The sequence below is a fragment of the Sceloporus occidentalis genome, unplaced genomic scaffold, assembly GCF_023333645.1.
Source record: "Sceloporus occidentalis isolate IW3139 unplaced genomic scaffold, rSceOcc1.0.p SCAF_6, whole genome shotgun sequence".
In the NCBI taxonomy this organism is placed as follows: Eukaryota; Metazoa; Chordata; class Lepidosauria; order Squamata; family Phrynosomatidae; genus Sceloporus; species Sceloporus occidentalis.
The window spans coordinates 35,470,083-35,494,490 of NW_028316986.1; the positions used below are offsets into that span (position 1 = coordinate 35,470,083).

Consider the following 24,408-nt stretch of genomic DNA (forward strand, 5'->3'; position numbering starts at 1 on the left):
CTTGAACACATTACAACATCTGAACTGGTCCTGTGAATCAGAAGACATAGATGTGCCTTCCATAGCCATTTCTTTCATTGTTTGTTGTCAAACATGTGTCACAGGAAGTAAAGAAGCAAAACAGCCTCATCAGCTGCCAGGCAGCTCAGCAACTACAAGAAATATGCCAATTAAAAGATGAGCTTTGTGTAACCAAACAGCTTCTACAGCAGAGTCAACATGTTTCTGAAGACATGAAAAGTGAGTCCTTTATTTATTTATTTATTTAATCATGTTTAATTATCTTTCTAAACCATAATGTTATGGGGTCCCACAGGGCTCTGTCCTGGGCCCAGTACTGTTCAACATCTTTATCAATGACTTGGAGGAAAAAAATTGGGGGAATGCTTATCAAATTTGCAGATGACACCAAATTAGGAGGAATAGCTAATACTCCAGAGGACAGGATCAAAATTCAAAATGACCTGAATAGACTAGGAAGCTGGGCCACAGCTAACAAAATGAACTTCAACAGGGAGAAATGTAAGGTACTGCACTTAGGGCGAAAAAATGAAATGCACAGATATAGGATGAGGGACACCTGGCTTAAGGAGACAACATGTGAAAGGGATCTAGGAGTCCAAGTAGACCACAAGTTGAACATGAGTCAACAGTGCGATGCGGCAGCTAACAAGGCCAATGCGATTTTAGGCTGCATCAATAGAAGTATAGTGTCTAGATCAAGGGAAGTAATAGTGCCACTATATTCTGCTCTGGTCAGGCCCCACCTGGAATATTGTGTCCAGTTCTGGGCACCACAATTCAAAAAGGACATTGAGAAACTGGAGCATTTCCAAAGGAGGGCGACAAAAATGGTGAAGGGTCTGGAAACCATGCCCTATGAGGAACGCCTTAGGGAGCTGGGTATGTTTAGCCTGGAGAAAAGAAGGTTAAGAGGTGATATGATAGCCCTGTTTAAATATTTGAAGGGATGTCATATTGAGGAGGGAGCAAGCTTGTTTCTGCTGCTCCAGAGACTAGGACCCGGAGCAATGGATGAGATTCCACCTCAACATTAGGAAGAACTTCCTGACAGTCAGGACTGTTCGACAGTGGAACACACTTCCTTGGAGTGTAGTGGAGTCTCCCTCCTTGGAGGTCTTCAAATGGAGGCTGGATGGCCATCTGTCGTGGATGCTTTGATCTGGATTTCCTGCATGGCAGGGGGTTAGACTGGATGGTCCTTGCGGTCTCTTCCAACTCTATGATTCTATGATTCTAAGTGCAAAATGTATACTGTATGCTGAGTAAATTCTAGTTGGAGTTGTGTTTTACGTGATTCTTGGAGTACCATTCCAAAGTATGTGATTCTTGGAGTACCATTCCAAAGTACACATTGTATTAAAATCTTCATTAGGTCAACAGAAGGCAAAAATCATTATGCTAGTTTTCAAAGCTCACTGGCCTCTTGTCTCAGTTTATTTTTTAAAAAAAAAGGCAAGGAAAAAAAGATTTTTAGAATCACAAGTTTGCTAGCATAATGATTTGAAAGTTAGCATGAGTTTTGTATCTTATGGTTGATGTCATGCTCCCCCCCACACACCTTGAAAGTTCTTCATTGGAAGAAGAAGCAGACGTATCTATGAGGGATCATAGGAGACAACTGATGACCAGACAAGCTGTCCTCCTCTACAGGTCAGATTGAATTCAGGGCAGCAGAAGGAGCTGGAGGAAAGTGTCTCCTACCTCAATCCAAGAGTAGGGCAGAGCCTCAGTTATCTGGCCCAGACCATTCCCACAGTCAAAGTGGGGCCTGCAATCAAGATATCAGGAGGAACATGGCTATGGCACATTCTCTTTGAACACTGTCTGGGATCTGTGGTTGGCCAAACCTACTACCTATAAAAGTCAATTACAAACACCTTGCTGAGAATAACTTCAGTCTTACTCTTTGAGTGTTCAGTGTGGTGCTGATGGTTTTACAGCCTCTGTGCTGTATAATGAATGGGTTACAGATACTCCCCAGAATCCTGATTTACAGTTTTCTTGACCCTTGATTTTTTGACACCATTTATCTCTGAGAATAGTTACTGACTATTGACTTCCTTCTGATCATAGCTCATGGACTCCATTCTTATTATAATTAAAAGCAGGACTTGCTGGCCTAAGGAAAGTATCAACACAATGTGTGCTTCACATTTTTTTTCATAGGCACTATGGCTGTCCCTGCATATTTGGAGTACCACTGTAATTCAATAAATGGCACAGGAATTTTGATAGATAGTTGGGAAGTGGTTATGTAAGCCTAGTCATCCTGGAAGCCAAGCAGTTATATATAAATGAAGTGCAGTAAGACTAGCACTAAAGGCTGGGACATGAGAAATGCTGTGGGGAAGATTTGCTACAATTAATGCTCTTCAACATTTTCCTTTGGTGCCTTTCCTTCTCTGGAGGTTGAGGGAACAAGCAGTGAACCATCTGATCTAGTGAGAAGATCCTACCCTTTAGTTGTATAACGATCAAGTGCTAGACTAGGACTGAGGAGACTCAGGTTCAAATGTCCACACAGCCATGAAGTTTACTTGGCGACTTTGATCCAGTCACTATTTCTCAATCTACCCAAACTCAGCAGATTGTTATGCAGATAAGGACTAGATGTGATATGTTGAGCTTCTTGGAGGAAAACAGCTATGTGAATGTGGCCAACAGATAAATAAACTGCATTTAAGCCAGGCTGCTACATTACTAGTTCTAACTGGTCACAAGGTGCAGAAGGTTAGGTTGTTTGCTTTGATTTCACTCTGTTTTTGTCAGTTAAGTCTCGATTATTTCATTATAATATTGAGTATATCCAGTTTGTTTCTTTTCGCTCGAGGGTTTATATTTCTTTTCTAAAATGCTTTTTCAAATATGCCTAATTTTATTAACTAATGTTTATTGTGAGCCATTTAGAGTACAGTTCATTATGGAAAAATGAAACATAGGTAAACTATGGTCTGAAACAGACTGGCAGTAAGAGCTGGCTTGGAGGCGGCATGGAGGCATGGCGCTTAGATGATGCATGCCCTGATGCTGCCCCCAAGCCAGAGTCATACCACCCACCTGACCAGACTGTGAGCACTGTTGCTGTGCTCCAGCAGCACGGCTTATATATGCCGCGTGCTGCAGGAGCGCCACAAGGCAGCGGCTGGAAGGGTGCCCTTTTGGCAGCTCAAAAAGGAGCTGCATTTTGCCGCCTCTTTTTGAGCCAGCAAACAGCTGGATTGGGGTTGTGCCCCGATCCGGCAATCAAAAGGGAAGCATGAAGTTGCCCCTTCACAGCCATTTGTTTTGGCCCCACATAACTACTACTACTAGTACTACTACTACTAATAATAATAATAATAAAGTTATTTATATACTGCTTTTCCAAAAAGATCAAAGCAATTTACAAACTTACATAAAAATGCATATAATACATAAACAATTTACATAAGCAAATAAATAAAATACCTAAACAGTACATAGCATATACAAACTAAAATTCCATCCCTCATCCCTTAACTAAATTCAGGAAGGGCAGGCATGTGATCAAAAATAAATGTGTAGAACCTGAAAAATTCTAATTAAGGGAAAATCTGGTAACCACTTCTTTTTGACCAAACACATAGGGCCAGTGTTTCTTGTATCAGAGTTGCAGGAGTTCTGTCCAAACCTGAATTTCTTTCAATTTGAATTTCTTTTATTATGTACTGTGTATCATTTGCATATTTAAAAAGAAACAAACTTTGAAAGTGCAGTGCCTGCCTACTTGCTGGTGCATTGTATAGTGTATTAAAATCAGAAACTTGGCATATTTTGTAAGCTATTTTTAACTCCCTCAGTCTACTTTATTTTAAAAGTAACTCCAGAATTTCTAGTGACTTGGTTTGTATCACATTCTGCCAAACCATGGTTTAGAAAGTTGGGGAAGAGCTTGTGCTTGTTGCCCTCCCTGCTTCCTTTGAATATTGGGTTTAATGGAGAAATACCTTGTTTAATTAAAACTGTTTGCCACTGCATCATAACTGGCAAACTTTGATTTGTGTATGCTGTCCAAACCAGGTTACAAAGCAGAGTAAAACTATGGTCTGCTCTCCTAGCATGGAAAGTTTACAACAATGCCAATTTTCCAGCTTTAGTTGTTAAGAAGGTGTTCATTTTTATTGGTCTATTGGCAATGTGTACACTGGCAAAAATGTTTTCATGTAATAGCCAATTAAAGTATTTCCATTTTTATTAATATAATATTTAATAAAATTTTCTCCATAATCTTTCTGTTTACAGATAAAAATAGCTCTTTGGAAAATGAGTTAAAATTGCTTGAAGGGAAACTTAATAAGCAAGATAATTTGGTTATTTTAGAGAATATGAAACTTGCTATTTCAGACTTGGAAAATCAACGAGATTCTCTCCAGCAGCTCTTGAAGCATAAAGAAAACATAGTTGAAGAGCTTAGTATGAAACTGGGAGAACTGGAAACTTTGCAAAAAGCTTGTGCAGAAAGTGAAGGACTTAAAATAGAGATTGAGATTCTTTCTCAGTGGAAAAAAGAAAATGAACAACTCTTGATTGAGCTTGGCTTAGAAAAGGAAGGATTGAAGCACAAAATTTGCAGCTTGGAAAATGCTCTGATGATTGAACAGGTTAAAAGTCAAGAGAGGCTAAGAGCTCTTGAAAATGAAAATGTAAGCATAAATCTGGAGATGAAAAATCTCAGTCATATTGTGGAAGACAAAACAAGAGAGCTACAGGTGCTAAGAAAAGCCAATGCTGACCTTCAAGAAAAAAATGCAACATCTGAAGAAAAACATAGGAAAGAGAGAGAAAACAACTCACTGAAATTAGCTGCGTTAGTTAAACAGGTGGCTGACCTACAAGAAGAGCTAGAGTCATCTAGAAATGAGATATTAGAAAATAAAAAATGTATTGCCTCTCTTGAAGCATCTCTTGCTTCCTGTGTGCAATTAGACATACACTTACAAAAACAATCGGAAGGACTGTCCCAAGCCAGAGATGAAATGCAAAGAAAATTGATGGAAGTAGAGCAGAAACATACAGATTTTGTACAGGAAAAGGAACAGGAGATTAGTAGATTACAAACAACTCTATTTGACAGACAGGACTTGCTCACTAAAGTGTTGGCATCTCTTAAGGAAAGTGATGAGAAATTCAAAATGTTGATAAAAGAATCAGATGGCCAACAAGCAGACATTCAGGATTTAAAAATAGAAAAGTTATTACACGAGGATTCAGCACAGCAGCTACAAATTCTGCCTCCATCAGTAAGCCAAAAGGAACTTGATTTGTCTATGCCATTATCCTCAAATAAAAAGGAAAATGAACAAGTTAATGTAGAAAATTCCATCGTTAAAAGTACTGTCAATAATTTAGAACTAAAAAATCTGGACTTCATGCAGAGAAACCTATCTCTTTCTAATAATTTGAGGGAAAGGGAGGAAAACCTCTTGGAGCTGTCAGAAAGTCATAGTGAAAATAATTTGTTGATGTCAGAAGCTAAAAAGGAATTGGAAAGGAAATGTTTATCACTGGAAGCAAAGAATGAGAACTTAGAATGTGTTTTCAGGGAGGAAGCATACCATCTTGAAGTGGAGAAAGCCAAATTTGAAGTTCAAGAGAAACAACGTACAAGTGAATGTGAGGAACTGGACTTAAAGCTTATGTCTTTGGACAAGAAAAAAGATCCCTTGCTTTTGCAACTTGAAAAAAATCAGCCAGTGCCAGAAACAGGTGAGATTTTAAGACAGGAGGGGGCAGCACAAAATAAAATGCAATATTCTGGCAGTATGTTGCTGCAAGGGAAAGGGCAACTGGTTGAGGCAAAGAAAATGAGGAATGAGCATGCAACAGATGACTTGACTTTAGACAATACTTCCCTGGAACAGCTCAGATTAGCTATGGAAGAAAAGGAGGATGAATTGCATAAATGCCAAGTTAAACTTGAGATGCTTCAAATGGATATTGAGGATAAAGAAGTTTTTTTAGAAAACTACTTTGTACAAGTAAAGCAATTGGAGACTGTTTTGAGAACGATGGAAATGAAACTGATAGAAAGTGAAATAGAAAAAGAGAACTTGAAACAGGAACTACAAGGTCTTAAACATTTAGAAAACCAGACTTCAGAAATGTCAGCGGTAGATGGGAATGATCAGTCATCAATGTATTTCAGTGCTGATACCAAGGTCAGCATTAACCAAGAAACAGATGCCAACTGTTCATCACTTCCTCACAATTTGATGCCTGGCCAAAATGATTATGTCCAGTTAGTATCTTCCCTTCATATGACTTTGAACAAGCTAAATGAATTGGAGAAAATGTGTGAACACCTGCAGATAGAAAAGTTAGAGCTGAAAGACTCACAATTGGAATGTATCGTGAGCACAGATATTATGGCACAAGAACTCATGGACAAAAGTAACAAGGTAAAAGAAGAGGGACTTCCTTTTTCTAGTGTATTGATAGATAAGAATAAAATAACAGTACAACCTGATGTGGAGCAAATACATGTAATCTCTCTGGGATGTTGTGATGGAATTGACTATGAAGATTTCAAACTATCTAACAAAGAAATTAAAGCACACTTTGAAAGTGTCAAAGAAAAAATATTTTCTTTGAAAAAGCTATATGAGGAGCAGAGTTTGAATATGTCCTCCAAAATATCAGAACTACAGTGTTATATTGAAATGTTGAAAGAAAAGAATATTGCACTGTCAACAAGCCTCTACCAAGTTGATACTGGTTCATTTGCAGTTCAGGTGACCCCAAGCCCAGTGGATATAGTGTATCAGTCAGATGAATTTTTTTGCATTGAGTTTCCATATTGTGGTGAAACTTCCTATTATACCAATATTACTCTTACGGAGTCCAGTTTTGATGGTGATCTGTACAAACCACCAAGTAAAATAGATGGACTACATAATAACAAACAAGCTAATCTAGAAGGTATAGCTGACAGAGATTGCCATTCTCTTCCAGAGATGTACAGTAATGATAAATGGGTCTCTCTTGTGAAACAGGAGCATCTCATTACCAAAAGGCCTAGTCTGAAAAATAAAATTGAACCCTTGCTGAGTGAGCCTCTTGAGATGTCTTTCAAGAAGCTTGAAGAATCATTTCGGTCTCATAAAAATCTGGAAGACAAGGAGATACAAAAGATTCAAGAGTTACTCCATTCTGTAAGAGAGGAGGTAGATGGTCTCCAAAAGCAAACTGTATCTGACAACAAACAATGGCATCAAAAACTCCATAATGTGATATTGCAGGTAACATCTACATTGACCACTGAGAAGAAACATATTGAGATGTTATCTCAAATACAAGAAGAACCACAACCGAAATTGGAAGGCCACAATTTCAGTTTTCAGCCACTACTTTGCGTTGAAAGCAAACATGTAAGTTTGTCTAATTTCTTAACATACAGACCTAAAATTGGAAAAAAAAAATCCCTTTAGATATATACAATGGCTTATATATACTAGTTTTACCCAAAGCCCAGGGAAATGTATTTTTGGGCTATAATTCTTTATCTTCCCCAATAGAATTTGGCAGTTGTACAGTACTCTGAAAAAAATAAATTTTCTATGCTCTGGGTGTTTATTTTCAGGTAAATGGGGTTATTCTGTATGGCAGCACAGAGAGCTGCTTGTAGAGAAGGAGTATTTAAAAGCTGCCATCATATACAGTGCAACCCTCCAGACTGGGATCAGATGGTTTTACTAAAGAATATTTCCTCCACAGCCCAATTTGAAGCTTTTTTAAAAATACTAGAATTTTGTATACACTGTAATCTTGTATGATCAGAAACAATTGAAGTCGGAAAAAATATTTGCTTTTTAGATCATACAGTGGGCCCCTCCCTTATGCGGGGGATCTGTTCCAGATCCTCCTGCATAAAGGGAATTCCACGTATGCTTGAGCCCCATTCAAAAGATTGGGGATCATGCCCGCGGCATGGCTTCTTCTGGGGTGTGCTGAGCCTTCTGAGGTGCTCCGAGCCTTCTTCTGGCATGGCTTTCAGCATATGCTGAAAACTGCATAAGTCGCGCCCGCATATAACGTGGGCGCACTGTATTTAATATTATCTTTATTATTATCTTCCATTGATACAGAATCTGTGGATACAGAGGGCAATTTAAATTTAAATTTGTGCCTTCATCAAGATTGTATTCCCAAGTTAGCTATCAAATTCAGTAAAATGCAATATAAATATAAAATAATTAAAAATGGCAAACAAATACAAAAACTAAGATGGGAACATATTTATATGGGCCCGATACATAGTGGCCCTTTGCGGCATCATGGTGACGTGCTAGGGTTGCTTCGGGGCGGTGTGTGCACATGCCCTGCAACCCTAGCACACGGCAAGGACATTGCAGCTGTGCAGCACTATCCACACAGCATACAAAGCTATGATGTCACAGCAGCGCAGTGCCCAAACAGCACTGCGCAGCTGTGATGCCATCGCGTTGTCTCTGGTGGTTTGCAGCGGTGCAACTGCGCCGCAAAAAGGAGCCACTTCAGCTCGCTCCTTTCTTGCTGCACAGCATCGTCGTGCATTTTGCTTGCTGCGGAGCAAGGAAAGGTGCCTCCCCAGCACCTCTTTTTGGCGCTCTGTACTGTGCCATAGATAAGATGGCAAAAAACTCAAACTGCTTACAGTAAGTTTAAATGCATGAAACCTCTCAACAAATGAATGTCTTAACCTAACACTCAAATTCAGGAGTTGACAGCTAATGGTTATAGCCTTGCATGCAACTTTTGGCCTAATTTGCAATCTTGTGCCACTTTGGGTCTCAAATTAGGAGAAAGATAGATATAAAAACAAATTCAGAATTTCTTCAGAATAATGGAAAAAATGTTCTGTCCCTTCCTCATCACACTGATGAGTTGGGAGGAACAAGAAGGATGAAGAGGGTACTAGAAAGAGAGAGATAATGTCTCCTGCCTTTCACCTGAAGTGAAGAAGAGAATATGATCCTCACAGAAAAAAAGGTCTCTATACCCTGCTTCAATTGGAGTGGTAGCTGTGGAAGGCAAAGGTGCAGCAGGCTTCTCTGAGGAGAATATTCCATTGAAGATAAGGCTGTGTCTCTGGGCTTTACTGATGGTGAACACACAGGTAAAATTCTTAGATTATGATCTCAATAAATAGTCAGATTGATGAAGAAGATAATCCTACAACTTTAGTCACTACTGATCTATTGCACTCAAGAAGTGAATGGTACAGTGGAACCTCGTCATAGGCGGGCGCACCATACGCGGCCTTGAGCATATGCGCTCAAGCCGCGGGGCGGAAGGGGCGGCGCGTCCCATTCAGTTGAATGGGCGCTTGCGCCCCGTGCACCTCCGCGCCGCCGTGCACGAGCCCCATTGTTTACAATGGGGCTCGAGCATAGGCGGAAATCACCATACGTGGCAGGATCCGGAACGGATCCCCCGCGTATGGTGAGGTTCCACTGTATTTCCACTATTGCTCATATATCTAGATTGCTAGTTTCTTACCAGTTATCATAATTGTTATGTCAACTATCCACTTATAAGTATTTATTATGCATAATTCAGTAGAAATCTAACATTTGCTCATAAGCATTCATCTTATAAAACTATTATTTTTCTACCCATTTTTAGCATTCACAGATTCCTGCTGAGCAAGCAAATCATCCCTTGTGTCAACTGGAAGAGTATGATTTCTCTAATGAGAATTTGGTTCTTGAAATGGTGAATAATAAAGTAACAGCAAGGACATGTGAAGCAAATGGAACAGAAATAAAGAGATTGGTTTCTGAATCAGAAATTAGTGTAAAATCTACAGAAAAACTACTTTCAGGTGTAGATTCAGAAACCAGAAAAACAGCAAATAAATCTGTTGCTCCCACAAACTGTCCTGATGTGCTATCATTTCCTCCAAATTACAGCAGGAGTACAGTGCCTATGACTTTCTCGGAAAACCATAGGATCGTGGATGGGCCTTATTCAGAAATAAAGCAGGATTATAGTAAAAATAAGTTTTCCTGTAACTTGGAGGAAAGCAGTAAAAGTTTTGATTCTCTGCAACTGGAAATCCAATGTTTAAAGTCAAATTTGGATTTGAAGGACAAAGAATTGGCTGAAAGGATAAATGTTTGTGTGGAGCTGGACAAAACAGTTGCAGTACTCAAACAAGAAAAAATAGACTTAAGTGAGGCACTGAAATCAGTTACTTTTGATAACCAGCAATTATCTTATAATCTGATGACTCTTGGGATAGAACTGAACAAGGCAAAAACTGATCTGGACATGTATAAACGAAGACTCTCTGATGCAACAGATTCTCTTCATGATTTAGAAATAACGAAGGCAGACTGGACTGAGAAGTTTCTTGAAACTGAGAATGAACTGAGAAGGATAAAATCAGAGAAAGCGAATGTTGAAAACCATGCACTATTCATGGAGGCTGATATTGAAGAGCTTCAGTCAAAGAATGAGCAGTTAGAAAAGGACAAGGAAAATGAATTGAAAACCATTTTTGGCCTTCAAGATCAGCTTCGTATGATCACAACTGAGAGAAACCAATTTATTCAAGATCTGAATGCTTTGTCAAAGGATAAAGAGGAATTAGATCAAAAGTGCCAAAAAATGCAGGAGACTATAAAAGAACTTGAGTCGAGTCGAGTGGATTCTGCTGAATTTATCAGGATATTGGAAACAGAAGCTAAGACCCAGGCAAAATTGCTTCAGGTTGCCAAGGCTGATAATGATCAGTTATCATCACAAAAAGAGGGCCTTATATTGCAGTTACAGAATTTGAATAAAGTTGCAAGGGATCTTGTGTTAGAAAAAGAGGAAGCACAAAACCAAGTAGAGTGTCTAAGAGAGGAAAAAGAAGCAAGCCTTCAGGAATATGAAACCCTACACAGCAAGTTAAGTATCTCCAAAATGGAAAATGCCAAAATATCTAAGTCTTTGGAAGGGTCACTAATAGAAAAGGGTGAGCTTGCAGATAGACTGAATTCTGCCCAGGAAGAGGTGGATCAGCTGCGACGGGGCATTGAGAAACTAAAAATAAAAATAGAAGCCGATGAAAAGAACAAACATTGCCTGGCTGAAAAATGGAAAGAAACTGAGCGTAAAGCTGACTCTCTTGTAGACAAAATTGAGAGCCTTGAAAGAGAATTGCAGATGTCAGAGGAGAATTTGGAGGATGCAATTCTTCAAGCAGAGGTGGCTAAAGCAGAGACAGAAATAGCAAATGCTGAGATAGAAAAGATGTGTGTGACCTTGCAAGGTTTAGAATGTGAAATGAATGCCTTAAAATCAGAAAAAGAGTATCTAGAGAACAAACTGGAGGAAAAACAAATCAAACTATCCATTTTAGAAAGTTCTCATAAAGCACTTGTGAAACAGGTAGAAGAAGAAGAGAAGGGAAAAGTGAAAATGAGAGGTGAATATGAAAGGGAACTTTTGCCAATGGAATTCCAGTTGAACCATGTCCATGAGGAAGTAAAACTGTCTCTCAGAGAGCAAGAGATTCTTGGGGCAAATGAGCAGGATCTGTTTAATAAAATAACTTCTCTCAGACAGGAGAATACACAGTTAGTTCATCATCTGGAGGAAGGAAAACATAAAAATTCTGAAATAGAAGAACTTACAGAAGCCCTGATCCAAGCATTCCAAGACATGCAAAAAATGGATAAAAATTCTTCTTTTCTTGAGCAGATGCCAAAGAGTGAAAGTTTGCAGGATATTTCACAGGATTCACAAGAATCTTTTAAACTTTCTGAAGAGGAGTTGGAAACCATAACATCTGAAAAAAATGCCTCCCTTGGAAAGGTAATGTAAAGTACCATAGCGCATAGACTACCCTGTAACAAGTCTTGTATGAAGTAAAAGACTGATTTCAAATTTTACACAGAGGGAAGCTTGGTAACTTGTTAAAATGAGTATGCAGCACTGTGAAGGTAAAATGTATTTCAGTGCCAATACGTAAAAAAGGCTACAGGAACAACTTCAAATGTGAGTCCAAAAAAGTAAAACTGACTGTCTGTGAAGAGTGGTAGAGTATATTTTTGATTTTTAAATTTAAATATAGTTTAAAATTATTTTCCATCAGCATCCCTATAACTATAAAACACAGACATCTCAATTTACTCCCATTGTATTCAGTGGAGCGTATTGTTAGGTAGCTGTGCATAGAATTATGGCTGTAGTCCTTCCTTTTGCAAGTTAATTTATTCCAAATATACTGGACTGTAGTTCCTATCCTTTCTGGCTGGAGATATTAAGAGTCACAGTTCTGTAACATGTGGAAGGGCATCAAAGTAGGGAATCCTGGAATCTTCTATAAATGGGCTGATTGTTGAACAGTACTTATAACTGACTGAAGGGTTGTAATATTTTTCATTTCATTTTTCAAATCTACAGCGCTATATAAAAGCATAATAATAAAAATGTCTACATATTGTTCATTCAAATGTTTCTTTGCTGTCCTTCATCAGATTATTCATCAGATTCCAGGGCAGTACATAACAATACAGATAATACATTATTTTAAAATGTAGTATCTTGAAGATCCATGATTTCACCGCATGTTTTACACTATAATTGTGTTCATAATTTCTGTGGCCAATTCTGAAACCTGATTCTAAGGCTTTCTGAGAATCAGAAGTTAGTTGAGCTGGTCTCAAGATGTAGCTATGCCATCTACCATCAAAGCTGTATTTAAAGCCTCACCAGCATGATAGAGTGTATCAGATCTCATATTTGACTGGCATAATCTTTTTGAGAGTTGAAGGCCACTTTTATGCCATGATAAATAGTGTTCCTAATATAATAAAATCTAATTTAGTTTTGAACCCCAGTAATCTTAACAATCATAAGACAAAAGATAAACATTACAAGGCTCATTTAGAATTTGTGAAATTAAATTGCTGGGGAGGTATAAACATGTTTATCCATGCAGAAAAGATCTCAAAGTAGACAGACCTCTTTCAGAAATTCCAGGGTGCCACCACTGAAAAAGTATTTACCTTGTAATTATGTAGTGCATTTTCAATTAAGAAGGCAATTACAGTAGAAGCTCAATGGAATATCATAAATTTACAGGCAAATTGGTATAAGAATCAGTGCTCTTTCAGGTATTGGGGTTCAAAGAAAATTCCCACATCTTGTACTGGGCACAGAAACAAAGAGATAAACAGGGCAATGTAATGAAATATCTGAGAGGTTTAAACTGCAATAACAATATACATTATTTTAAAATGTTTTTCAGGGAGGGAAATTTAAGAAAGAATATGTTGCTTTCCATCATAAATTTCAGCAGTGGTTAGAAAGCTGTATTGAACTAAAGCAGGAAAAAAAACTCATGATGAACCAGATTCACAAACTTGAGACCCAGCTGAAGATGGCACATCTATGTAAGTTGCATGCCTCTTTTAAAAGACCAAAGTAACCCTCTTCCACAGGTTACTTCACCTGCTAACTGATTGCTTTACAATTGCTTTGTTGGACAAGGACATACTGAAATTCTCACTAGATTATAATACGTATGAACTGGGTGTGACCACTAAAGTTATCACGGTTTGATACCACTTCAATTGTCCTGTCTCCATTCTACAGCACTGATCTGTAGTTAGATGATGTGCTTAAAATTCCCTTCCAGAGTTCTATTGCTTTAGTTTAGAGAAGAGGATTAGATCTCTCTAGAAAGAGTCTAAAGCTGAATCTTCCTTGATCACAATCCTGTTAGAACACACAACATTCCTCTCCTTCCAATGTGAAAACACTTACTTTCTATGCCCAAGGGCTTTAAGATGATTTAAAACAACAACAACTCCAGTTTACTTTGTTGTTTTTGGGAAGAACCAAGTTTTTAAAATGTATGGCAATCTAAAAGACAAAGTTGTGGCCTCTTGATTTGGGGGAGACATGAGATGCTGTCCACCCAATGCAGAGCATGTCCATGTACTACAGTTAAAGCTGTTTGATTCCACTTTAAATGTCATAACTCTGCTATACAGAATTGTAAGATCACTGTGATGGGGAGGAGGAGAAAGGAAAAAAGAATCATCCCCTACTCCTAAAAACTTTATACTGTTTTTAGCTAAGTGATTTTAATTGTTTTAAATTTTTTGTTGTAAAAACAAATTAAACAATTTTATCTGTGACCTGCCTTGGGTCCCTTTCTGTGAGTAAGGCAGCATAGAAATGAGATAGACAGACCGAGAGACAGACAGACAAACTTTAGATTGCCAAAACACAGCCTTTTATGGTTCAGGCCCTTTCCTGTACCAAAAAGTACCCTGAAAACAACATAGCAGAGAAAAATTTTCTCTCCTGAAGAAAGGGTTCTCTTACTGGCAACAGCTCCTCTAATTTATGTGGCAGTAAGTGAGGGAGGCAGCAGGAGGGGCTGGGAAGCTGCCTGTGGTGTGTATGTGTTCCTGTTTTGAATATAGCTATTTACACAGATCTCCTTCTATTTCCCTCAGTGCCACCATGCTTCTGTTGCTATAAGTCTTTGGCAACAACAGAGACAAAGTTCCTGTTTCATATGAAGACTAGTAATTTATTTCTGAATTATTTATTTACTGAAATATTTTAACTCCTAATGTGTTTTAGCTTAAAAATGGCCAATATGGCAACCTACACGTTGTTATGATTGCTTTCTTTAAAAAATCAGAGTAATTCCAACATGATGTGCAGTATATGTCAACAGCAAAATAGGAAAACCCCTGAAGACACCCCAGAGAGGCAGTCCTCCAAAACACAGAATTGGTGAAATTCAGATCATTTAAACCCAGGAGGACATAGATTGCCCCATGGGAGAAGTTCCACAACCTTGGTTCTACTTTGAAAAACTCCTGTTGTGGGTGACCTTTTGGAGATAGAGAACAGGAACTCTGAGCAAATTCTTAAAGTATAGAGAAAGTGCATATCTGAAATGTTTCTGGTGTTTTTGGCTCTCCAAAAGAGACTTTTCAGATGTGTTTATTGTCCAGTTGAATATTTTCACAGATACTTGAACACAATATACACCCTCTGAAAATACTGTCAAGGCTTTGTTGCCAAGCCTCCAGAAAGAGTAACAGCCCTTCTTTTATTCTTTAGGTTGTCATAAGGATACTTATACCAAGGAAATGGAATGGTTGGGTGGATCATTTGAAGAGAGAGCCATGGAGACAAATAAGACCCTGGAGCCGGAAAAACTGAAGGTTTCTGTTGAAGAGACAACCACAGAGGCAGATCTGAACCTGGACAAGTTCTGTGCCCTGCTCATTAATCACCACAAATTAGAGGAAGAAAATGAGATGTTAAGAACACAAGTCTCTTTATTGAATGCTCAACTGAAGCAAAGCAATATCACCAGTTCTCCTTGCCAAAGTTCACAAAGCTCAGCAAAGAGTAGTGATAGGTACCCTATAGAATATACATTATCTGAAGAGGTTACTGAGATTACTTCAACGAGCTGCAAGTCCCAAGAAAACAGAAGCATTAGTGAAGGGGTCACATCTCCTTTACTGGAGACCATTACTAATAAAAGTAATGCATTTCAACATCATAGTCCTCTGGTGCTCCAAGTCAACACAGAACATGAATCTGATGGCTCCCTGGTAATGGGGAGAGAAGGTAGTCACTTTTAAAATAATATTTGCTTTTGTTCAGTACTAGTAGCAGCAGTAGCAGAAGCAGATGTATTTTTAGTTTTTTTTGTGGGGTTTTTTGGGCTATATGGCCATGTTCCAGAAAAGTTTCTTCCTGACGTTTCGCCAGCATCTGTGGCTGGCATCTTCAGGGAATGTTTGCCTGGAAGGGACTTGGGTATATATAATGTGTGACCTGGAAAGGCAGGAGTGATTTGCATGTATATTGTTTTTGCTGCTATAATGGCAGGCCTCAGGGTGGAGAGTCTGCAAAAGAGGATTGATGTCTGCAGACCCTCCACCCTGAGGCCTGCCATTAGCAACAAAAACAGAAATATCACCTGTAAATGCTAAAAGTTGTGATGGAACCTGAGTGAAAGAATGCTGAGGCAAGGAAGCTAAAATGTTCATTAAATAAAAGGTGGAGTGTACAAATTGGAGAAGAGGGCTGTTCTTCATCACTGCGGGGGGTCCACGTAACATATTAACTGTTTTCAAGTGTTATGGAGTCCTTTTTGGTAGGGGAAAATGCATTATTAATGGTAATTTACTGGGAGTGTGGGTTATTGTTACATACGTACTCTTAGGGATTTTCTGATCTTTCAGGAACTGACAGCCCTTGTCTTTCCCATTCATCAAATCAAAGAAAGAGTCCTTGCCTTGTCCATCAAAGCTTGAGAATCTCCCAGTTTTCCAGTAACCCAGATGAGAACAGTGACTTGTCTGAGAACCTTAAAGCACCAGCAGAGGGCAGCAAACTACAAAAGGTAATTGCCATGATGAACTATGAGCTGGAATGTATCAGAGCTCGGGAACTTCCTAGTGTGAAACTTATCTGTCTGAGTGCCTTTGCTTGTGTCTTACTCTGCTTATACAGCTTTTAAAGAAATCAGTATAAAGACAGAAAAAGGTGAGATACAACCCCATTATCCAATCTTACGAAACCTTACATATTTGACTAATTAAACAGAGCACAGTTCCACAGACACTTAGCACGGGTACTTCAGGCACTTACCAGGGGACAATTGTGTATTTTTGTTTCTTGAATGTAAAAACCTGAATAGCTAGAGTAGGCACTCAGTACATAGGTTATGTAGCGGGGTTAAGCAAAGTAGGTCTCTTGGACCACTTGTGCCCTCCAGGCTGTTTTTTTTTTTTTTTTTTTTTTTTTTTTGCAGCTCTCAACCACTCCAAAGTCCCCAAATCAACCTTTGTGTCGGTAAAGCAGGGTGAATGACAGTTCACCTTTTTAATAAGCTTCAAGCCCTCCTGCACTGTTCAGCATTAACAAATAGCTGTTTTCTAAGCCAAAAGCGAATTTCTGGCACCTGTAGTTCTTTCTTTAAAAGACCTTGTAGACTTTGGATCCTCTTCTAATAACCAACAAAGGGAGTTCCTGGAGCATCTACTCTGCTAATATAATTAAAATTGTCAACATTGGAAACTGAAAATAACTCTCTTCTCCCTCAGGAAGGAGACCCTGAGCATGGCCATGCCCGCTACTCATAAAAAGCAATGGCTTGTTCAAGGGAGTGTAGGAGTTTTGGATAACTAGGTCTTCTGCTCTACTGCTTTAAACTTAGATGTGAAATGAATTCTTATTCAGATGAACTAAACATCTTTCTTGTGGCTCTAAAGTAACATTTGATTTTGTTATGTTTTTTCCAGATAAGCAATGCTCAGCTGCAAGATGTACAAGTTCTTGGTTCATCCCTGGACTTTACTTCCAGGTATCCACTTTCTGCCTTTAACCAGTCAATCCAAGCAGATGCTGAAAGATTTGAAAGATCTGCTGAATGTCTTCATAGCATCCCAACCAAATGGTCCCTAAATTCAGAAGAAAATGAAGTGAATGAAGCCTGCCATGTACAGTGAATCTGAACTATTTCAGAAATAAAACTGTTGAGTACGAAGGATAGTTCAGATACAAAAGGATAACAACAAATTCAGTTTGTGACCAACTTTCAGAGCCAGTTTAGATAATATCCAATAGAAAATGTGTGTTTACTGCATTTATGGCAGCAGGAAGCTTGCTGCTGATCCAGACTTCCAAGAGCAATCAGCTATATGTATGATCCTTACCTTTCCGTTACCTGCAGATGTTTCATTTTAGCGAAACGTGCATTTCTATTGTGTGCAGGGTCAGGGAATTACATATGGGAAGAGATCCTGAGGCAGCTCCCCAGTATATTCAAGCTCTGGCCTTCTGCAACAGTGTCATCCCAGCTGCACATCATGCACTGATACTAGGGTGCTTCCAGATGGAAAGCTACCAGTCAAAATTGTGTGTATCCTGCTTTTCCCACCTTGACTTTTTTCTTGATTTTTTTTTTTTTATATGAAAGACGGGAAAATACCTCTAGTTACCCCTGTAACCTGGGATACAGATGAATTGGGCAAACTATGGTCTGGGTGTCATGCATTCAGCCCACAATGCCCAACAATTTGCCCATCACTGTCCTAGAACAAATGGGGAGAAAATTTTATCTGGAAATGGCCAGTAACAGCCTCAAGCCTTTGAGAGCACTGTTGATCATTTTGCCATGTTTTCACTTATTTTTGCTCCCCTCCTTTTTTTTTTAGGGCCTGTATAATTCTTTATTCAAAACTTCCTATGATTTCCAGCTATTTCCTGTTTTGTTTTGTTTCTAAAGGTTATATAGACCTAAGAAAAGTTATCAGAATGCTAAAAACTTTCCAAAATAGCCAGCAACATCCCCCGAGGTTGAATTATTGGCCATTTTGGAGTGTGTGTGGGGGAATCCCACATGGTGACAATAGTGTTTCAGAAATCCCCCAGAAGAGCAATGCAATCCCACTCCTACATCTGGCAGTTGCTTACATCTAGGGAAAGTGGTTGCAGGATAAAAGTTTCTTCTGGGCATATCCCAGAAAGTAAATGCGTTTGAGTTTGTTCTGGCCTGGAAGAAAGAGTTGTTTGCATTGGATTTCCCTCAAAAGAAATCCTTGGTCTATACTGCACCCTTCTCATCTCTTTCCTACTGTGTTGTCTTTCTTGTAGTAGGGGAGTGGCAACTTCCATTGAAAGACATTAGCACTCCTTCCTCAGAAATCTTTAGCTTTCATACCATTTGAAAGTTACAGGGTTCACACAGTACTAAACTTTGGTCTGACACTTTGCAGAAAGGAGCCCACACAAAGCTGGGAGATCACTTGCTCCTTCCGCTCAGGGTAGGGAGAATTTTGTTTTTTAAGCTCATAATATTCTCTTTTGCTTTGCTGAATTTATGTTTCCCTGACATTCAAACTTGGAACCATAGCTCCTGAAAAACCCAATTCATCTGCTGAACCAGGCCAAATACTGTACAAACGGGGGTTTATTTTAAACCGCAGCTCCTGGCTGGCACATAACCACAAGTGAGGAACCAGCTAAATGAAATGGATGTCTGATTTATTCCATGTTAGTTGGAAGCAAATGAAGGGGGTGGGGAAGAGACCATTGAAATGTGTGGCACTGTGTGGAGTTGCTTCCTCCATGTACATAGTACTAGGTTTAGCATTAGATGGAAACACTGACTGTCCTTTTTCTCCCAATAATTTGGTTAGTGGGGCATGTCCTTCTCCCTACACTTGTGTTGGTGAACCCATGGCATGCATACCATCTGTGGTACACAAAGCCATCAGAGAGGCTGCCAAACACCTGCCACTAAAAGGAGAGGTGGGGAGGTGTGTGCATGTGGCTGGCCTGGCTCCTTGCTGTGGCCCGGTTCTCCCACAGAAAATTGAGCTATGACGAGGGGTAGTGCACAGCCCTTCTGGGTGGAAGTCCCGCCACTTCTGACTGGAAGCTTGCTACCCTTCCAGCTGGAAGTTCTGCTTCCCTGGGCACAATCCCCTGGGGGATGCCATTATCTTCCTTCTCCTCCCAGACTTGGGCGGGGGGAGTTTTGTGTGCTTTCAAGTTGTTTCAAGCAGCCCTAAAGCAACCCTATCAAGGGGTTTTCTTGGTAAGCTTTATCAGAGGGGGGTTGCCATTGCTGTCCTCTGAGGCTGAGAAAGTGTGACTTTGGGGTGTGTGTTGTGTGCCTTCAAGTCATTTCTGGCGACCCTATCAGGGTTTTCTTGGCAAGTTTCATCAGAGGGGATTTGTCATTACCATCCTCGGAGGCTGAAAGAGTGTGATTTGCCCAGTTACCTGTTGGGTTTCTGCAGCTTCATGGAAAATTGAACACTGATCTTCCAGAGAACTAGTCACAGCAAACCTGTTACAGGATTTGTCCAGAGGGCCAGAAGGCCCACACCTTGCTATGTATGGGATTCTGGGAACAAGTTTGGTGAGGTGTAATAAGGCTATTGTTGTTTTTGTGTGCCTCCAATTTATGGCAACCTTAAGGTGAATCTATCATGGAGTTTTCTTGGCAAGATTTCTTCAGGGAAGATTTGCTATTGCCTTCCCCTGAGGCTGAGAGAAAGTCTTGCCCAAGGTGTCCCAGTGGGTTTCATGGCTGAGCTGGGATTTGAGCCCTGGTCTCCAGAGTTGCATGCTCAAACCACTGTCTATCTTTGTTCTTGTTATTGTACTGTGCCTTCTGTGTTTTATTATGCTTGTTGTGTGCCTCCAAGTAATTTCCAACTTATGGGCCCAGAGCTCCCTCCCTTCCAAGCGCTGTTTCCTGGCAATCCTAAGGTGAAACTCATGGGGCATGCTTTGTCCGAGGAGGATTTCCATTGTGATCCTCTGAGGCTGAGAGAGCATGACTTATGTGTGGTGTTTTCAAGTCATTTCTGTCTTATGGCGATCCTAAGGTGGAACTATTATGGCGTTTTCTTGACAAGATTTGTCCGGGATGGGTGGGTGGAAGATTGCTATTGCTAGCCTGATTCTGAGAGAGTGTGTCTTGGGGTTTTCCTGAGAAGTCCCGCTCCTGGAAGGTGGAAGTCCTGCCCTAGAAATCCCACTCCCAGAAGGTGGAAGTTTTGCCCCGACACCTGGTGCAGGAATGCCATTGAGTTTGGGCAGTCGTTCTCTAAAAGGCTTGCCATCACTGCCCTACACCATTCAAAACTGGCACAAGGAGAGTAAAGCCAGAGGTGTGCTATGCCCTTGTCTAAAGCATTCTCCTAAAATGAGTGCTCACAACTCTTATTCCATCAGCCCCCCTTTCTCCCCGTTGACACCCGTGTTTTATTAATATGTCTGCAAGGCAGCAGTTCCTCCCCTTCCAGTTGGCTAAAAGGTCCACCTAGACAGAATAGTCACTGTTTACAGAGGGAGGAATGAAAAAGATGCAAGCAACAAGAAAACTGTTGTGTGCAATAGGTCTGGATTGACATCATTTCAGATAAGAAACCTTTGGAACAGTAATTTTCAAATTGGAACATATCGCCTCAAGGGTACTCAAGCTCTCATCAAGGTTACAAAGTACCTAAGGGATACAGATTAAAGACACTTCAGGGAACAAAAATAGCTTGCTGCCTGTACAATCCTGCTAAGTGGCTTCTGTTCTCTGCCCATGCTCCCCCCAACCCCTTTCTTTTTTCCTTTTTTAAAAAACTACCTTTCAATGCTTCATTTAATAGTGGCTATGAAAGCAAAACAGCTCTCTCAATTGTTAGATCTGTCAGCGTCCCCCTAAGTAACTTAGATGAAGATCAACAAGATAATTGCACATCCGGGAAAGAGCTTGGACTCCTCAAACAAACTGCCCCCCTTTTGAGTGTAAGCCACTTTTGGAACTAGAGAGGTAGTCCGGGGGGATGTCCAACCGAGTCTGCCTCCGTGACAGAGAAATCAGATGCTCAAACAAGCAAATCTTGTGTATGTCTGTTTAGCTCCTGTAGTTCTTGGTCTTTCTTCTGAATCATGTTAGTCATCCCAGCTACAGAGTTAAGCAGTTGATCCAATGGAATTTACATAAGTGATGGCTCAGCATTCAGTAACTGATTCAATGGATCTGCTCTGCTTTGTACAACAATAGCATCATGTGGCTCTCAAGATATTGTTGGACTGCTTCGCCTAGCATCCCTTGTCATTGGCTGTGCTGGCTAAGGCTTTTACAATCAAACAGCATCTGGAAGATTGCATACTTCTCATCTTGGAGTTAAGTCTAACAAACAGAATTCAGACTAGAATTTAAATTGGTGCAGCCCTTCAGAGACTGTTGGACTGCCACTCCTGTGTTCCCTTACTATTGCCAACAGTATCTGTAGAGCCACAAATTCCCCACTCCTGGTTGAAATCAAGGCAACTCTGTAATTCTGTTATGTTCAGCCCAAACCATCCTTCAGCTCTTGTGTTCAGTTTGGTCTCTAGACTTGAAGAAAAATATAGGTAGACAGGAGTGGGTATAAGCAAGTAATACATTCTGAACTATATTAAGTAGAGGTGAGGAAGGTGGCCAGTTCGGGAACATTGAGAAGTGAAGCTGAAGGAGGTGAAATTAACAACTAAGGGGTCTCATGAAATCTATGTTGGTGGGAGCATTTGTGTTCTGTTGGAAATGGGATCACAAATTAGGATTTGCTTAAAGGAAGCTACTGGGGGTGATGTTTGTGATGCACTTTTTATGTCCTACCACTACGTTTAATTGATGACAGCACCCTGGGCCTTTTTATCTCACCGCTGCCACCAAAATATGTGATGCACTCCACATCACGATCTACTCTAGACTCAGTGTTCAGTAGCGTATTTTGTGTTTCGAAACTAAGACCAAGCGGTTTGCCAAACAATAATAAAAGTTCATTATAAAACAAACTGAACAATGTGTTATGGACACTATGTTGCTGTTTTAGTCTTAGTTACTTAGTTGCAGATGAAACTATATTCTTATTGAAAGCAGTCCTTAATTTTTCACCCAGAGTAGGTTGTCCGTCAAAGCAATTTGAGTTCTTTCAATACCATACTTTGACCTGAAACCAGGTTGAAATTGATCCAGAGTTATCAAAGAAGATAATGCATTTTCAAAATAAACCTTATTTCACTATATGACCTCATGTTGGTGCTGCAGTGGCTGGAATGATTGAATTTGTGACCCAGATCAAGGTAGTGGATAATCAAGTCCAAAGTGTTTTGGACTATACTTAAGGCAGTGTTATTTCCCTTCCCTTTAAACACTATTGCCAGGAAACAAACCACATTGATAGTTTTTTTGTGGGTTTTTTGGACTATGTGACCATGTTCTAGAAGAGTTGGGTTCTGACATTTCACTAGCATCTGTGGCTGGCAAAACGTCAGAAATAAACTCTTCTAGAACATGGCCACATAGCGCCCCCCCCCCCCCCAAGCCATAAAAAACTGGATGCTGGCCATGAAAGCCTTCGACTTCAAATTGCATTGACTTTCCTTCTGAGAATTCCCTGCATTTTGACAGCAGGTTTGCTATGATACTTAAAATCTGAAATTCATGCAGGACACTTGCCTGTTTTGCTGAACCTCACTGTTCCTCTGTATGAACTGAAAGTATGTCTTCAAACTTCATAACATTCACCCTGTGGCCAAGTGTCACAGTAGAAGTAGTTGTGAAGGTGCTGACAACATTTATTCACCATTGCAGAATTTCTTAGCAAGAAATCTCCGGTAGGTTTCTGTTAACACCCAGAATTCATTAGAATACTGTTTGTAAACACTGATTAATGAACACCTACTTCATTGCCTTTTTAGTAACTTTATGTTTAAATTTCTATTAGTTAATTAAATTTAGTCATCGTTTCTCTAATGAAGTGCAATATTAATTGCAAATGTTTCACTCAGAGCAGATTTCTTCAGCTGTAAGGTCAAGAGCACAATCTACACATAAAAAAGCGAACATGAAATTCCAGGAGCCTAAACTGAACTATATCAAATGTGAATTAAATATTAAATGTGTGTGTGTGTTACTATAAAAGCCTAGGGAGCAATTCAGTTACAATCAAGGGGCAAATTATTGCTCTTGTTTTGTGCCAGCTCAGCTCTGGTACCCCTCCAAGCTATATTCAGCAATATTAAGAACTGGCTAGTATTCACAGGGTTTAGGAGAATGATATTTCTGGTCATGGAAAACTTTAGGTAGGGTCATCACCAAGAAGTAAGTCCTATTCAGGCGTTCAAGACATTGTACAGCTAAAATGAAAGTAGGGGCAGTAGCAATGAACACAGCAGTGCTAAGCACCACCCTCTCCCTCCACCCAGGTTGCTTTCCACCATTAGTTGAAGGGAGACGTGTCAGGCCCATGTGGCACACTTGGCCTGGAAATGATGTGGATGTGGCCACTAGGTGGAACTGGAGCAGGGGTAACTACAGTTCAAGTGGCAGGTGTGCATGAGTCAGCATTTGGAAGCTGTGCATCATGGGACATCTGATGCAACATGCACTATAGATGAAGTCAGTCAAGGGGTGCATCACGGGAAATGGTATGATGCAACCTGCCCTGGGAATGAAACCAGCATAGTTTCATTGGTGGCAAGACACCACATGACTTCACACAAGACCACCAATAAAAGGGAGAAGATGTTTATCTCCAGTGTTGGGTTGTTGTGGTCGGTGACTGGCGTAGCACTTTGTCTGTTTGTATATAGAGCTGTGAGTATCCAGAAGGCTGTCTGGTACTCTGTGTGATCCTGTAAATAGCTTGCAACAAGTGAATTAAAGCCTTCTTGTTAGAGAGCCTTGCTGTCCAGCAGTGTTTATTTCTTCAAGCTGGGAGCTCAAGGCTGGTCAGCTGCGTTTGGAGGAATTTTTCCTTCTCTGCCTGAAGCCTTTGCAGACGTCTCTCCAAAGCCTTCTCATGGTGTCCTGTCTGCGTGGATCAACTGCACATGGTGGTAGTGGACACA

General features: G+C 40.0%; 1 protein-coding gene across 3 annotated transcripts in view; it reads left to right on the forward strand.

Moving 5' to 3' along the window:
• LOC149310610 (centromere protein F-like) overlaps positions 1-24,238 on the forward strand; it is a 46,035-nt gene extending 21,797 nt beyond the window's left edge. For 2 of the 3 annotated variants that reach the window (XM_089529299.1, XM_089529303.1), the window contains 7 exons: positions 105-240; positions 4,285-7,409; positions 9,646-11,826; positions 13,265-13,409; positions 15,103-15,621; positions 16,242-16,402; positions 17,304-24,238. In XM_089529299.1, coding sequence (XP_089385425.1) covers positions 105-240; positions 4,285-7,409; positions 9,646-11,826; positions 13,265-13,409; positions 15,103-15,621; positions 16,242-16,402; positions 17,304-17,510 — 6,474 coding nt within the window. In that variant the 3' untranslated portion in view covers positions 17,511-24,238. Of the gene's footprint in view, positions 1-104; positions 241-4,284; positions 7,410-9,645; positions 11,827-13,264; positions 13,410-15,102; positions 15,622-16,241; positions 16,403-17,303 lie in introns of those variants that run through there. The other variant, XM_089529302.1, reaches the window with a different exon arrangement.
• Positions 24,239-24,408: the final 170 nt, after the last annotated feature.